Source organism: Varanus komodoensis, unplaced genomic scaffold (genome assembly GCF_004798865.1).
Source record: "Varanus komodoensis strain SLA01 unplaced genomic scaffold, ASM479886v1 scaffold15, whole genome shotgun sequence".
Classification (NCBI taxonomy): Eukaryota; Metazoa; Chordata; class Lepidosauria; order Squamata; family Varanidae; genus Varanus; species Varanus komodoensis.
The window spans coordinates 28,633,205-28,648,259 of NW_025335440.1; the positions used below are offsets into that span (position 1 = coordinate 28,633,205).

General features: G+C 38.8%; 2 protein-coding genes across 2 annotated transcripts; one reads left to right on the forward strand and one right to left on the reverse strand.

The window, feature by feature from the left end:
• The first annotated feature begins 186 nt into the window (after positions 1 to 186).
• On the forward strand, positions 187 to 6,624 carry RBM48 (RNA binding motif protein 48). The gene is made up of 5 exons (XM_044425205.1): positions 187 to 325; positions 1,716 to 1,906; positions 2,094 to 2,239; positions 4,133 to 4,662; positions 6,429 to 6,624. The coding sequence occupies exons 1-5, from the start codon at positions 200 to 202 to the stop codon at positions 6,519 to 6,521; spliced, it is 1,086 nt and encodes a 361-aa protein (XP_044281140.1). The 5' UTR covers positions 187 to 199; the 3' UTR covers positions 6,522 to 6,624.
• A 109-nt stretch (positions 6,625 to 6,733) lies between these two features.
• On the reverse strand, positions 6,734 to 14,506 carry EFCAB1 (EF-hand calcium binding domain 1). The gene is made up of 6 exons (XM_044425206.1): positions 14,449 to 14,506; positions 12,862 to 13,017; positions 11,301 to 11,405; positions 9,026 to 9,177; positions 8,436 to 8,540; positions 6,734 to 6,863 (listed from the first exon to the last, which is right to left on the reverse strand). Exons 1-6 carry the CDS (start codon positions 14,504 to 14,506, stop codon positions 6,813 to 6,815), a joined length of 627 nt encoding a protein of 208 aa, XP_044281141.1. The 3' UTR covers positions 6,734 to 6,812.
• Between the last annotated feature and the right edge of the window lie 549 nt (positions 14,507 to 15,055).

A 15,055-nucleotide genomic window follows, 5' to 3' on the forward strand; every position in this document is an offset into this window, starting at 1 on the left:
TTCAACTTTCACCCTCTTCTCTCCACTCCCGAACAGGGACCAATGAAAACGCAGGAATGCATTTCTCTTGATCTGATTGGCTGTCTGTGACGGAAATGGGGGAGAAGCGAGAGTGCGGTATGACAGCTAAAATATGCGACGAAGGACAGGGGGATGGGTGACGCTTGACGTGCACGACAGAGGAAGAGCGATAGAAGCAATGGCGGCTGCGGTTGAGAACCCTGATGGGGGTGAGATCGGTGGCGTCTATCAGCACCACGCGCAGCAACCGATATGTGCATCGCGCGCTAAGTATCGTGAGGGGCGCAGGCCACGCGCGGTGAAGGTAAAACGGCTCCCTTCCCCTTGCCTTTTGGCATCTCTCAAGTTTCCATGGGAGGAGCCCTGCTGGAGCACACCAGTGACTTGTATTCAGCGGTGTATTCAAAATTTCGTTGAATTCAGTATAACACTGCCATTGAACAATAAGGCTCTGTTAAGTGCTTATTAATATTTTCTGACCTAGTCTATGAATCGGCATAATCCACATTTATTTACTTATTTAAATATTTCCTATACTGTCATTAAAATTATGATGATGATTTTCAAAATTAAAAAAAAATTCAAACCATAAAAGAATTAAAAACTCCCTTTAGAGGGCTAGAGAGCTGTTCCAGTTTCTATAAGTGTTAATTGTGCCAGTTGTTGACTTTCTAAAGTGTGTGGCTGTGTAGAATAGTAAACATTCCGGTATCTGAGATGTTATTTTTCAAGAGGATAACAATTTCTTGCTGGTATTTGTTGCTAATGTTAAGTATTGTACTTTTTTATATGGTGCGTGATTTTCTAATTATTAAATAAGCACTTTTCAGATCTGTCGTACTGTATGTTAACACACTGAATAAACAGTAACAAATACATCTGTTTTGATTCAGATGGTATTTTTAGGATTAGCTCTGTTAGATGTATTCTTGTGCTTTTAGTATATATTTTGTGCATGTTTATTTATTTAAAACTTTTGTATGCTGTCCTTTATGTATGCAAGGCATCTCAGGACGGCTTACAATCATTAAAACAACCACAGTAAAGCAGCCATAAATAACTATTAACCAAAAAATACAAATTAAATAAGTTAAATAAAAGCGACTGTTAAACATTAAAATTTAAATTAATTTTTAAAATAACAGTTAAATAAAAAGGTTTTAACCTGGAGCTGAAAAGAATATAAACTTGGTGCCAGGCGAACCTCTCCAGGGAGCTGCTGTTAATGTTGCACAACCCCATTATCTATTTTCTTACTAGCAAGTTTAAAATTTAAATGATCAGATTTTGTATCTACTTTCTAGTGATTTAGATTTTTATGAATTGGTTTACAGTAGAGTTGTCTGTGAAGATTATTATACCATTAAAATAAATAATTAGTATTATTTATACTTTCCCTTTTTCTTCTTTCTAGGAATCCAAGGCAGTTAACATAGGCTTAATCTTCATTTTATCCTCACAATTATCCTTTGAAGTAGGCTAGGCTTAAAGTTGCCTGGCAGTCTTTATGGCCAAAGGGGAACTAAAACGTGAATCTTCTACATCTCAGTCCAACCCTAACACTTTAATTTGTAAATGAAAGGCTAACTCAGTTACATTACAATATTATTTAAAATGTTAAGAATGTTTAACAAACGAACTTGAGATTGCTGCCTTTATTACAAAATTAGCATTAATCCTGCTATGTTTTTCAGGTATATACTATCAACTTAGAATCTCGATATTTGCTAATACAAGGAGTCCCTGCCTTGGGTGTTATGAAGGAATTAGTAGAGCAATTTGCATTATATGGCACCATAGAAGAATATAATCCTTTAGATGACTATCCAGCAGAAGAATTTACAGAGGTTTACTTGATCAAGTTTCAAAAAATACAGAGTGCAAGGTAATTATAATTCGGGAATTATACCCTGTCTTCACTTTATGTTCTTCATTAGTTTGAGATTTTTGTGAAATGCTTGTTCAGTGCAAGTCACAAAGTGATTTTTGTAAAATCGTATCTGAACCTAGGTGTGGAATTAAAAAGATCTTAAATATTAAAAAATGTTTAATGTTCACTTTCTCTTTGTTAGGATAGCCAAAAGAAAACTGGATGAACGGAGTTTCTTTGGCAGTTTGCTGCATGTGTGCTATGCTCCAGAATTTGAGAGTGTACAAGAGACCAGGGAGAAGCTACAAGATAGAAGGAAATATATAGCAAAAGTAATTAGTAACAAAGGTTTGTTGTACACACTTCTTTGGAGGTTAAATGTCCTTGGTGTTTGTTCTATAGTTAAATTTAAATTCCTTCTGTGGTAGTCCACATCTGCTGCAGTATCTTGGGCTACAAGGACAGGATAGGAGTGAACAATGTAATCAGTGTAAGATACAGCTTGAAAAAAATAGTTCAAAACAACACTATGCCTTGAAAACTGTATAAAGCTGTCACACTACAGGAATAGCGATCATCTATGTGATCTGACAGACAATATATGAAAGAAAATTTACCCTCTGACTCCCCAGTCTAATAAAGGGAAGTGTTTGGGCTTTTGGTATGAAAGATACTTTCACAGCCTATCATTCTAATTTTAAATGTTTTAATAATTGTAGTTTTAATATTGTATTTCAGAATTTTCTATTATGTAAGCTGTCCTGAGCATTTATGCGAAAGGACAGGATATAAATGCTTGTAATAAATAAATAATAAATAAATAGTTCCTAGTATGGTAAGCTAAAGATGACATCAAGAGCAGTCCTATTGTGATGGCCATAAGGCCCTGAACTTAGAGGTTTACAGTCCTCCCATGCAGAAAAAGGAGCACTTGAGGCATTCTCTGGGGGGATTTAAACTTGCATTCAAGTTGCATTTTTAAAACAATGCACATTAAAAGCAAAGATGCATTGTTCTTATCTTTAGTTCGATCCTCTTGTGTGATAGTGGAAATAGAAAATATTCAGGGTAAAAATTATTATTATACTTTTACATTTATATCCTGCCTTTCTTCCTCCTACAAGGAACTCAGGGCAGCTTACACAGTCCTCCTCCACTTCATTTTGTTCTCAAAACAAAAACCCTGTGAGGTAGATTAAGCTGAGAGTTAGTGACTGGCCCACAGTTACCCAGTGAGCTTCAAGGCTAAGTGGGGATTAGATTATTCATGGCTAACCTGGATCTCCCAGGTTCCCAGTCCAACATAATAACCCCCATGGCACACTGGCTCTCTGAAGATGACCCTTTTCAAACCTAGGTTAGGCATACATTTAAAAGTTTGATTTATATCCCATTGTTGCATAAAAATGGCACTCAAAGGGGCCAAAAATTAATGAAATGTTCTTAGTAAGTTCCATACTGAAATAAATTTTTAAGATGGGATCTAGAGAACAGTGGAGAGGATTAATAGTGATAGTTAAAATGCTTGTGAAAACTTGTATTTATAATAGATTAAAATGTATCTATGTTTGAATCCAAATGTCTTCTGAAATGAATTTTGGATGCTTCTATATAAGATTTCTTCACCCCAATATACACGTATTTCCGAAAATTTCCATGGTAGGACTATGTGAGCAATCCATTTGGGGGTGGGAATTTCCTTGGGCTTGGCTCCATGGGCTCTGGTCTGCTTTGCAGTGGCCCTGGGTCCAGGTTCTTGGCAAGTGTGTTCAGCATTTGCAGGGCTCTCCCTAGGAATTGAATCCCACATGCTGTAATGGCAGCTGCACCTGACACCAACGAAAGCTGATTGTGAGGGGATCACCAGGAAAAGAGCTGCATGTGACTGCTAGCAGTGCCCCTCTCCCATGCCAAGGGCAGCCACTGTTTTGGCAGCTGCAGCTGATGCTGGAGAAGGCTGCCAGTTGCACAACTAGTGAGTGTTCGTGAACTTTTTCTAAGCCGCTTTGGAAAACCACACCAAGCATAAGAGGAAGGTCATGCTTGGATTCCAATAGGGCTCATCTGAACCCTAAATAAAACTCATTCTCCAAAGGTAAGAATGTGAACACTGCCTTAGGAATACAAATCCCCATCTTAATGCCAAGTTATTACATAGTAATACAATTATGCTGCATACAAGCCTCTCTTGCACAGATATTAGGTAGACAAGATGTTAATTTCTACTGTTTTATGTTTAAGAGCAACTACAGATGAAGAACCGGGATTCTAACACTAGTTTTCAAAAGAACATTCAACTAAACACTTCCAGATCTTGTATGACTGAAGCAGCAACTAGTACCTGGAATCCAACTGCACATTTCCATGGTCCTCATCAATCACCATACTGTGAACTGTCATTGAGAGGTGTAGCATCTGCTTCAGGAGAGCAGTGTCAGAGTGTGTTAGCAGCACCTCTGTCAGTTGCTGACTGTACTAAAACATCTGAGAGGACAGTAATGACTCAGAAACTGCAGCAAGGAGAATGTAACACGTCAGCATGCAAAAGAAAACTTCCTTGTTATAATGGACTTGGCAGATTCATGCCCCGAACAACGCAGCTGCAGGAACGAAAGAGAAGACGCGACGAAGACCACAAACTTGCGCTTTTTGGAAGAGACAATAGTGAGGAAATAATTATTGGTCCAAAGCTGCCAGAAACACCTAAAATAGACATGGATGATGAATCACTGAATACCTCAGCAAACTTAATTCGTAATAAACTAAAAGAGGTATGTTGTAAACTCTCATTTGGTGTTTTCAAAATCTTTACTAAAATGATTTGTTTAGAGGTTATAAGCTGCCTTTCCATGTCAATTCAATAAGGGAAGGTTATGAAGGAAAGAGGTGCACATATGCAAGCTTCTTGTTTTGGAAAACCATTTTTAGTACCATTCAGCATTAGGGTGCTTTCTAAAACTGTCCATTTATGTATGTATGCAGTCAGTCAGTCAGTTAGTTAGTTAGTAAACTTCTATGCCGCCCCATTCGCTGAAGCCTCGGGGCCGCTTCTTATGTTTCTAATTGTCTGGTATTTCCTGTTTTGGCGGGTCAAAATTATGAGAAAAACAGTTTTAGAATGAAATTAAATCCCATTTTATGATTAAAACTGCTGCTTTGTATCATAGATTCTGAAAATGAAGTGATTTATTTTCAGCCGTAAGGATGCCATTCTGTGTCTTCCTGGCATCATCTGGGGGGGAGGGGGCATAGGTTTCTTCAGAGCCCCAGCACCCTGCTCACCTCGCAGTTGATTCAGAAAGACCATGCCAGCTACCCCGCCCCTCCACTGATGTCACTGTTGAGTCTTGTGGGATGCTGGGTGGTGGGGAGGGGAGGAAGCTGGGGCTGTGGTCTTGGAAACAGATTCCAGTCAGCATTCATGCTCAGCATCCTCAGCAGAGATCACTGCTGTGCCCCATCTTGGGAACAGGATGCATGTAAGCCTCCGAGTTCAGAGGCTTATCTGTCATGGGGGCAATAGGACTGAACCCTAAGTCTTGCTTCAACTACTTAATAGAATGCATATGCTGCTGTCATAAGCACTTACTTGGAAACAATCCCTTTTGCTTTCATGGAAGTTAATGTCTACAGTACTTGGGACTACATTTCTAAACCCCTTCCATGCAGTGTTTGATGCATGGGAGTTCATTCTTCTGGGTAGTGTACACACGTGCACACATGCACACACACACACACACACACACACACACACACACACAATTACAATTACTTCAGGAGGACCATTTGTACGTATTTTATTTTTTTTCTTTCAAAATACATCTGAGTGATGACTAGAGACAAAGGGGTGCAACTGTTGCTGTAGATGTGTTACTGTATGTTTCAGAATCTGCTCCCAATTATAAAAATGCATCTCATGAAGTTGCTCCAAGCTCATCATCAGCTGAATGACAATTAGATGAAAGCTAATACAGAGCTTGGGCTATATTTTTGTTTTGTTTTGCTGATCAGTGACATAAACACCACTTAAATGTTTTAATGCCTATTTGTTTTTGGATGTTAGTGCCTGACAGCTTGTAATCCTAGAGTCACACCTGTTTCATAGAGTTATTGCTGAATACCATTTACTTTCCCATGCCATGACCTCTTCTCCCTCCCCCTTATCTAATATAGCCATCTGAAACTGCCTTGGATTGTATTCCTGCCTAGCCAGATTGTTTGCTTCTGGAAAAAAAGAAGAGTGTTAAATAGTTTACAGAATGCACTGCTACAATTGCTATACATGTTCTGAGACCTTATGGGATAAAGTCCTAAAGTCAGAGCTACAGGACAATAAAGGGAGGGATATTAGTGAAGGATAAGAGTACAAGGTTTGCTACCAAGGCACGCAAAAAGAGGCAGGGAAATGGAGAAAAGCAGGTACATTAAGAAGATAGCATTGAGTCATCAAAACATTTGCTTAAAAGACTCATATACAATTAGTTTATTTATCTGTCTGAATGAATGTACCAAGTTTAAATCTTTCTCTCCATATTAGATTGTTGTCCCTGTTCAAACTCCTCACCTACATGGACACATCTCAGAAAATAGTCAAACAGAGACAACGCTAAAGCAAAGAAGAAGAATATAAAGGGAGCATCTTCTGTGAATTTAACTTAAACAGATATGGTTCTATTAGTTTACACAACAAAATTGTATGGCTTGATCTGACTATTAAACAATTTAAATAAGAATGTTTAATGTAGTCCCATTATTTTTGGAATCCCTTTAAATGTATTACTGCATGATTAGGTAAGTATATGGCAACATTTTCCATTGATCTTCCTATTTTAGTATGCTTGTATGAAAAAGAAACTCTCTGACTTGCCTTCTTTACTTAAAGAAGTGTACTTTCATAGTACAGTATATTTCATTTGCAGAATTACAAATCAGTCGTCTCTTGAAATGCTTGTGTCTCAAATTCTGTCCTGCACTGTAAAATAAAACATTAAAAAGATTTTGAAATCAACATAATTATCTAATGTTAATATATATTTAAAAGTTAATCTTGCATAATATAAACATCCCTGAAAGCCAAAAAAGCCCTAATTCTTTTAATTTTACAGTAAAATTTCCATCTGTCATCTTATACGAGGACAGCTTTATCATGGCTTCTATCCGATGAACTGCTTAATGGGATATTTGGCTCTTCCCCTCAGCCCCATTGAACAACAAACTTCCATTTCATATTACAATTTACTCTTTATATTACCACCAATTTTGAAAGCATTTTGCCAAGTTTCCTTTGTTTGTTTAAATACAAGTCCCAAACCCCATGAGTGTACAAAGCTACCCCCACATTTTATCCTAATGCGTTTAGCTATTTGGCCATGGCAGAGAGTTATATATCTTAACAGATGCAATTATGGGGTTTTCAAAATCTGCAATGATTTGCAGAAATGCATCTTACTTCGGGCTTCATATAAACACACTTGTATAGGAGGAAGTTTTTTTCAGCCTGAGGGGCAAATTCCATTTTGAAGAGCAGGAGTAGGGCCTGGATTCCAGTGGTGGTTTAGGCTGAAATTTTGGTTCAAAGCTTTTACTGTGAGTAAAAGAGTCATTTCAACTTTTTTTTTTACAATCAATGAGAAACCAAAAGCCAAGAAACAGTCAATGGTCAGGGAAAGGGAATGAGGTAAGGGCAACAGGTCATGGCTATCTGAGGAATCCTGGAGTCCTGGATTTGCCCCTGGCCGTGAAGTTCTGCATCTTACCATAAGAGAATATATAAAGAATGGCAAAAGCCAGTACAGCAGATAAAAGCATTAACAAAAGTAAAGGTGCCTTGACCATGTTATCAACTCCTTTTCTCAATCACCATCAGGACAATTGGCAGGCATCCTCTTCCTCCTTTATACAATCTATTGCAACTGACATGCTGTTCATGCTTATTTCTGATTAAAAATGTAAATGGTTGGTATTCAAGATGCTATTGGTCTGAAAGAGTTTCTCCACCACAGTACAGATGGCTGGCTGATTGGCTTTAGTATTCTTAAGGTGTAAAGATATCCTTCATCTTTTTATTAATCTAAACTAACCTTTCATCATTCAATGTCATTTCATGAGATCTCTCCTTCAGTCACCTTGGATTTGTGATTTGTAACTTTTTAAATTTGAATGTATTGTTTTGAGTCAAGCTTTATGCATTTCTTGGAGTAAAGTTACTATTCCAACTGAACATGCTATGAATAATACAATGTGCATTAACGCCAGATTTATGTTAAATCAACTGTGCTGATAGAAGTAGATCTGCTACCCCTCCTTCCCATGGCAGCCCCTCCAGTCTCCTGAAAACACTATAGAATGTCAGGAGACTTTACTGAATAGGGTGAACTGTGATGTAGAGGGATCTCAAAAATCACAGCAAGGGATCTTTTGCAAGAAAAGTGGTTTCTCTTGTGGAAGGCAGCTCCTGGATCTAACACCCAGTGTTTATATTCAGTATATGCTTCTAAACCAGTCTATAGCAGTTTTGTGTTCCAATCTGGATTACATTAAACACCTTCATATCAGGTAAACATGGTCCAAATGCTTCTAGAAGAAGATTTTCATCTCGTACAGCTTTTTCAAAATCCATGTAAGAGAGTTTGCCATCATGGTCATAGTCCTACAAAAAAGTGTAGATATTGTTAACCAATATAAATACTTCATTTACACTGCAATCTTATACATACTTATGTGAAAGCAAGGCTTACTGAACTGAATAGAGCCCTATTTTGAGTTAGACATGCATCTTATTACACTATCTGGCAGCTACCAGCACAGAAATTTTATATAGCTGCTGTACCAACTTCTACTTTGCTGATACCTTTTAAAATATTTTTCCAACCATATTGTTATTGCCAATTAGTGTAATGAAGAAAGTTGGACTCTTGGATTATTTCTTCTTTACTAAAATACTGCTATTAGTCATTATCAGATGGAAGTGCAGTTTATATCTTGGATTGAATCCAGACATGGTCCCTTAAAACTGATGGGGCTTAAATTAGTTATGATTAAGTTCTGTTAACTTCAGTGCGACTACCCTAAGTATGACTACTAGATCTAGGCCTATATAGCTGAGAAGTGATGTTTTTAAGTTACTGTACTTGCCATTTTTTTCAATGTTATTTCTACTAAATCTTTAATGCCTTCATCAGGATCCTCTTCTGATGGCTGTTTTAGCAGACTGTTCTTCAGCATATGAAACATTTCCTCCCGTGAAATATATCCATCACTGTTTAGATCATAAACCTCAAAGCAATCTTTGGAAAGGATAATTGAGTTAATATAAAGCATGCATATCAAACAAAGCACATTTCAGCTAATCAAAACTCTTAGCAGTTACTAACTTTTTTTTAAAGAGTAAATTGCATTTAACAGAAAGCCTGCCCTGCTGAAGCATGCTTTAGGGATTATGTGGTACTTTCTCCATGTACGCAAGTTACCACATATTCATAACTATATATTTGTTCTAATCAACCTAACAGCATTTCTTTTTTCCAAAAGCTGGACACCTCCTTCCACAATAACAACTTTGCTTCCTGTTAATTCAGACATTTTATGTTTCTGTTACATTTGATGTTGTATTAAAAAATTATGACTTCTCAATCCTAGACTGTCTGGTTAAGTTGGCATATACCTTTGGAAAAAGCAATATAGTGTGTGAAGAAATAGACAGCAATGAGTAGAACTTACAGAACAGGCACAGAAGGAATGGAAATAGACTTTCTCACCATGTTTATATAATGGATCTAAATTATAAACTAGGTTCTCAAATTACTGGCTGTAGTTTCTAGGGCATGTGGTTCATAATAGAATTGTGGCAATACCACATGCAATTCATCAGTTGGTGTCTTGCTTCTGTGAATGAACCATAAGCCATAATGACAGGGTGGGAAGAGCTGCTGAGGCAAACTTCAACTCCCCACCCTCCATGTTTAGAGATTTTCTTTGCATAGGCATTTCATACTGTCTAGTGAGGACACTTCAGAGGGGGAAGAAAGGAGACTGGAGGAGGCGTATCTCATGTATGTATGTATGTGGACAACTTGTATGCCGCCCCATTCACATAAGCCTCGGGGCGGCTTCCAATACATAAATATATTTCTATACAAAATACATAAAATACTGGAGACATCCTGGCAGCAGATTTAAAATCAATAAATAAAATCAACAGTTAAAATAACGTTTAAATAAAAAGGTCTTGGCCTGGCGCCGAAAAACAATTAACGACGGCACCAGGCGGACCTCTCTGGGGAGTGCGTTCCATAAGTTGGGCGCCACCGCAGAGAAAGCCCTCCTCTGGGTACTCACCCTCCTAATATCTTTCACAGAGGGCTTCCTCTGTGGAGAAGGGCCTCTGTGGAGAAGGGCCTCTGCCGCCGATCTCAAGGGGCGGGAGGGCACATATGGACGCAGGCGCTCCTTCATATCCTGGCCTTTCTGATATCCTCCTGATCACCAGAATATCTCCCTTCCCCTTCCTCCTCCAGAGGCAGTTGGTGCATTTCTTTCCACACCAGCTGCAAGGGGTCAGAGTGTAAGGGTGGATCTCCAACTCCTCCTCTGAAGTTGAAACACTGCCTGTGACTTTGACGGTTTTTTAAGACAATCCTGTGATTGCTGAAATGCCCTCCCAAGGGCCACAGGATTGTTCTCTAAATCTTACAGTAAGAATGTCCATACTATCTCATGCTACCTCATACACAATTGCTTTTCAATGTTGTCAATTATTCACTATGTACTCTCAAGATTTGCTGAAGAAAAGCACTGTTAAATACTAACAACCTTGATTCAAATCCTCACTCATCCACAAAGGTTATAGGTGATTCAAGTACTGTTGTAATTAATTCTATTTTAAAGCAGGGATGCAGGACTTGTGGGCCTCTGGACTGTTGGATGAAATGGTGTGGGATAACAGGAGCTTCAGCCAATACCTGGAGAGCCATATATTGCTCACTCTTGTTTTACAGGATTTATTTTTAGTATGGTATACTGTAATCTCTCCTATCATAAGCCACCTTGATTATTTGTACCATAGAAAAGTGAATTATAAATATAAAATATAAGTATAATTGCTGTGAACCTCCCAAGAAAGCACTAGCTATTGGACAGCATAAAAATGAAATAACTCATCATTATCTAAAGTAAGCATAGCTAATCACTTTCAGTTTTATCCATCTACAGAACTGTCATGAGAATAACAAGTGGGGAATTATAAGGCACATATATATTACTCTCAGCAGTTTGGAAGAAGTAAAATAAATTAAAATGAATGATGAAAGATTCCAATTGTTACTTACATATTTAAACAATATACTTGTCATTTAAATTGCCCAAGATGTAAGGCTAGCACAAAAAGAGGCTTCTGTTATAAAAAGCTTACATTTCATCTTTTCTTCAAGTGTTCCCCGGAGAAATATTGATAACCCTTCCACCCATTCTGTTACACTGACACAGCTGTCATTGTCTTTGTCAAAAGCACGGAACACTGAAATGAACAGGGAAGTTATAGAGTATTTCAATATATTCAAGTGCATGCAATTCAGAATGAAATCTTGTGTTTAGTAGAGCTTACTCTCAGGTAAGTACGCATAGAACTACAGCCTCCATGTCTATGTGTGAGTCTTAGAGATGTATCATTCAGTTAAAATGTTGGCTCTCAGTTCATTGCACCCCACCAGGACAACTCAAATGTAAAAAAGATTTTATAACTCCATAAATCCCATCTTAAGCCCTAAGTAAATATAAACATGGAAAACAAGAATTTATCTGCTCTATTAAAGGATGGACATTAATTGTACTGAGTTGTTCCTTTCCTGACCCCTGCCTACAGTAGAATGATACTCTCATCACAAATGTTTTTTAGACATTTGTAATAAGAAATATTTTCAGAAAGAAAAGCTGTGAGAACTATGTTTTAGCAGCAGCTATAAAATACTTCTCTCAAAACCATATTTGCACCATCTTCATATTATAGCATGTTCATCCAGGATCTAAAAAAGGCAGCAAAAGAGAGCCCTGTGGGCTATGAGGCATATAAAAATGTAATAAAAGAAATAAACTAGTTCCACATTTCAGAATGGATTTTTGACTGCCACATGGAAAAACACTTTTGAAAGTGAGGCAATTTTTTGATATAGCATGAGCAGGGTGGAGGAAAGCATACGGTTCAAAGTAAAAACCAAATGCAACTTCTGCTGTTCAAGCCCTTGTGAAACCTTAAGTAGAAATTCTGGACACCAGTCACAATGAACCAATTCTTTGTCACCAAGTCCACATTTTAAAATCATGGCTAATTTTGTGAGCAAAGCTGCTGATGACAGCTACACAGTGTTTTATCTTTTGTTACACGGCTTAATTGCCTAATTGCAGCAATAGCCACTAGACAGCAATGCCTGACACATACACTAACTGATGCTTAAAATGTATTTGTATAATGTGTCTAATATGTTACCATAGTAATAGTGCAATCCAGTGACTTTACTGGGAAAGACGCCTCCTCCCCACACACTTTTAAGTGAAGGTTACTTTCAAGTTAGCATTCCTACTTAACCTAGGAGTAAGTTCTACGGAACTTGGAACTTACTTTTAAATTACAATATATAGGATTTACTGTAAATCCTTTATTTGAGCTATTGTATCAGCAGTGGTACTTGGATAGATATTATTTATTTATGGACAAGAGAACAAGCCTCAAATATTGAGTTGCCCAAAAGCCACGGTATAAGTTGAAGATACAAATGCATTAGTCATCAGCAGAACTCCTAAGGGCTTATTAATTTATAATTAGCAGTAAAGTAATACTAAAGCAGAGCTTCCATCATGTGAGCTATCAATTTTATGAATTACTATAGAATAGATATGTCTTCAAAACTGCTAGACAAGCTGCCTTCTGATGGATATTTTAAATATATACAAATTAGCAAGAATGCATTTAATCTCACCTCTGTCCATAATCATGTCATCTGTCATTCCAAATGTGACATGTAGGATATTTCGAAATGAGTTACGATCTAAACCAACAACAGAATGTCGTTCACTGGGTTCCACCCCCAAGTTGTTGAAAAGTTTTATGAGGCAATCCACTTCAAATTTGTTGACTATAAAATAAAATAATTAATGACAATCACTAAAATAAAATACTACTAGGTTGAAGTAAAACTTAATTGACATAATTCATATAACAGGCTTTATAATGCTTTCCTCAAGGAAATCATTGTATGGTGGAGTCTGATGCTTTCAAGCATAAAGTGAAGATATTTTTATCAGCCTTCTTAGGCTTCACAGATCTTTTAGGTTGTAGTCAGTTTTTATGCTGAGTGTCTAGCACTGGTTTTAATCATTTTCACTTCATTTCATTTTTCCTTCAATGGCATGCACCACTCTGGGAGCTTTTGGGCTGAAGGACGGTAGTTAAATCTTTGCAATAAATAATACTTTTCATATGATGCTTCAAGTCACAATCAGAACAGTGCACAGTTTGGGAGTGCTCCTCGACCCAGAGTTATCCTGCTGGGTGAATGCTGTGATAAGGAGCACTTTCCTTCAGCTTCAGCTGATCCATCAACTACTCCCCTACCTGGATGAGGAGAGCCTAGCGACAGTGATCCATGCTCTGGTAACCTCTGATTGGACTACGGTAATGCATTCTACATGGTGATGATCTGGATACTTCAACTGATCGGAACAGAGCAGCCAAGTTGCTAACAGGGACTGGCAGATATACACACATTAACACTGGTGCTGTGCCACCTCCATTGGCTTCCAACTGAAGTCCAGGCCCAATTTAAGGTACTGGTGATGACTTATAAAGTCCTAAACAGCTTAGGGCCTGGATATTTGAAGAAGCACCTCCTCCCATACATACCTGCTCACCCCCTAAGATCTGGATCAGAGGTCCTTCTTTGGGAGCCATCTTCAAAGGAGAGTGGAAGAGTAGTTACTTGCAGAAGGGCCTTCGCTGCAATGGTCCCCTGGCTATGGAACATGCTCCTCAGAGAGGTGCACCTGGCACCAACACTTTTTTCTTTTCAGCGCCAGGCCAAAACCTTTTTATTTTCTCATTATTTTAAATGTTAATACTGTTTTAAGGTCGGGTTCTATTTACTGCATATTTTGATGCTGTACTTTATTGTATTTTATTCTATTACCACCCTGAGACATAGTAAAGGCTGGGATATAAACGCTTTAAATAAATAAGTAAATAAATAAAAGATCCTACAATTTCCAGCAGTCCTCAGCCAAAGGGTTGGCTGGAAAATGCTGGGCGGGCAGGGCCTCCTTCCGCAGGGCAACCTATTCATTGGCCTGCACCCTTAATTTTCAACAGCTTTCCGAGGTAGGTTAGGCGTGGAGGTCTTGATCGGCCCCCCAGGGAGTTTTCAAGACAAATAGGAAACTGAACTCGGATCGCCCTGAGTCTAGGCCGACACACCATCATATAAGAATGAAAAAACAAAATGCACGTTCAAAAATGAAACGAGATAGTGGCTGGAACCAAGAGGAGGACGTCACGGTTGTCTCCCACTCACAATGCTTAGCGGTCTTGCACAGCGACTCGGCGAGCTTCTGCAGCTTCTTCCTATTCATCCTGCGCTCCGCGGCCTTGGCCACGCACTTACCGTGGCAGCAGAGGCTTCGGCCTCGGGACACCCAGAAGCGCCCAGTCGCAATTTCTCTCCCTGCCCTCCCACCAGGTCAGGCACCCGCGTTGGCCCGGGGTCGTCCTCAAGACGCCGTAGCAGAGAGGGAAGAAAACGCCGAGGGCAAGGCGGGAAGCTGAGCCCTTTGGTCTCCATGGGGACCGAGACGCTAGAAGAGAGACGCCGACGGACGAAGATCCACGAGAGGAGGGAGAGGAGGAGGGGGAGGGGGAGGAGCGGTAGAGAGACAAGCGGGGTGTTTGGGACCCTCCTCCACCTCGGATAAGTAGCTGGCCCCTTTGCCCTCCGTTGCTGGACCTTCGTGGTCACTTGAAAGAAAGTACTTTTCACATATATATGTGAGTCATAAAGTGAGGGTTAAACTATGGCCGCAACCGTACACATTTACTTGTCAAAGTACTCCAACACCATTCGCGGATATCTTTATGGGACTTAATTACAGCACTGTTTGTGATTTTTAGATTCCCCATCCTCC

Excerpts from the sequence above, each read along its gene's own strand:
- RBM48 (XM_044425205.1), top strand. The coding sequence starts at position 200 with ATGGCGGCTGCGGTTGAGAACCCTGATGGGGGTGAGATCGGTGGCGTC. Across the intron at positions 326-1,715 it reads GCAGGCCACGCGCGGTGAAG|GTATATACTATCAACTTAGA; the intron begins GTAAAACGGCTC and ends TATGTTTTTCAG. Across the intron at positions 2,240-4,132 it reads AAAAGTAATTAGTAACAAAG|AGCAACTACAGATGAAGAAC; the intron begins GTTTGTTGTACA and ends TTTATGTTTAAG.
- EFCAB1 (XM_044425206.1), bottom strand. The coding sequence starts at position 14,506 with ATGAATAGGAAGAAGCTGCAGAAGCTCGCCGAGTCGCTGTGCAAGACC. Across the intron at positions 9,178-11,300 it reads ACTTGAAGAAAAGATGAAAT|ATTGCTTTGAGGTTTATGAT; the intron begins GTAAGCTTTTTA and ends TCCTTTCCAAAG. Across the intron at positions 6,864-8,435 it reads CATGTTTACCTGATATGAAG|TGCAGGACAGAATTTGAGAC; the intron begins GTGTTTAATGTA and ends TTTATTTTACAG.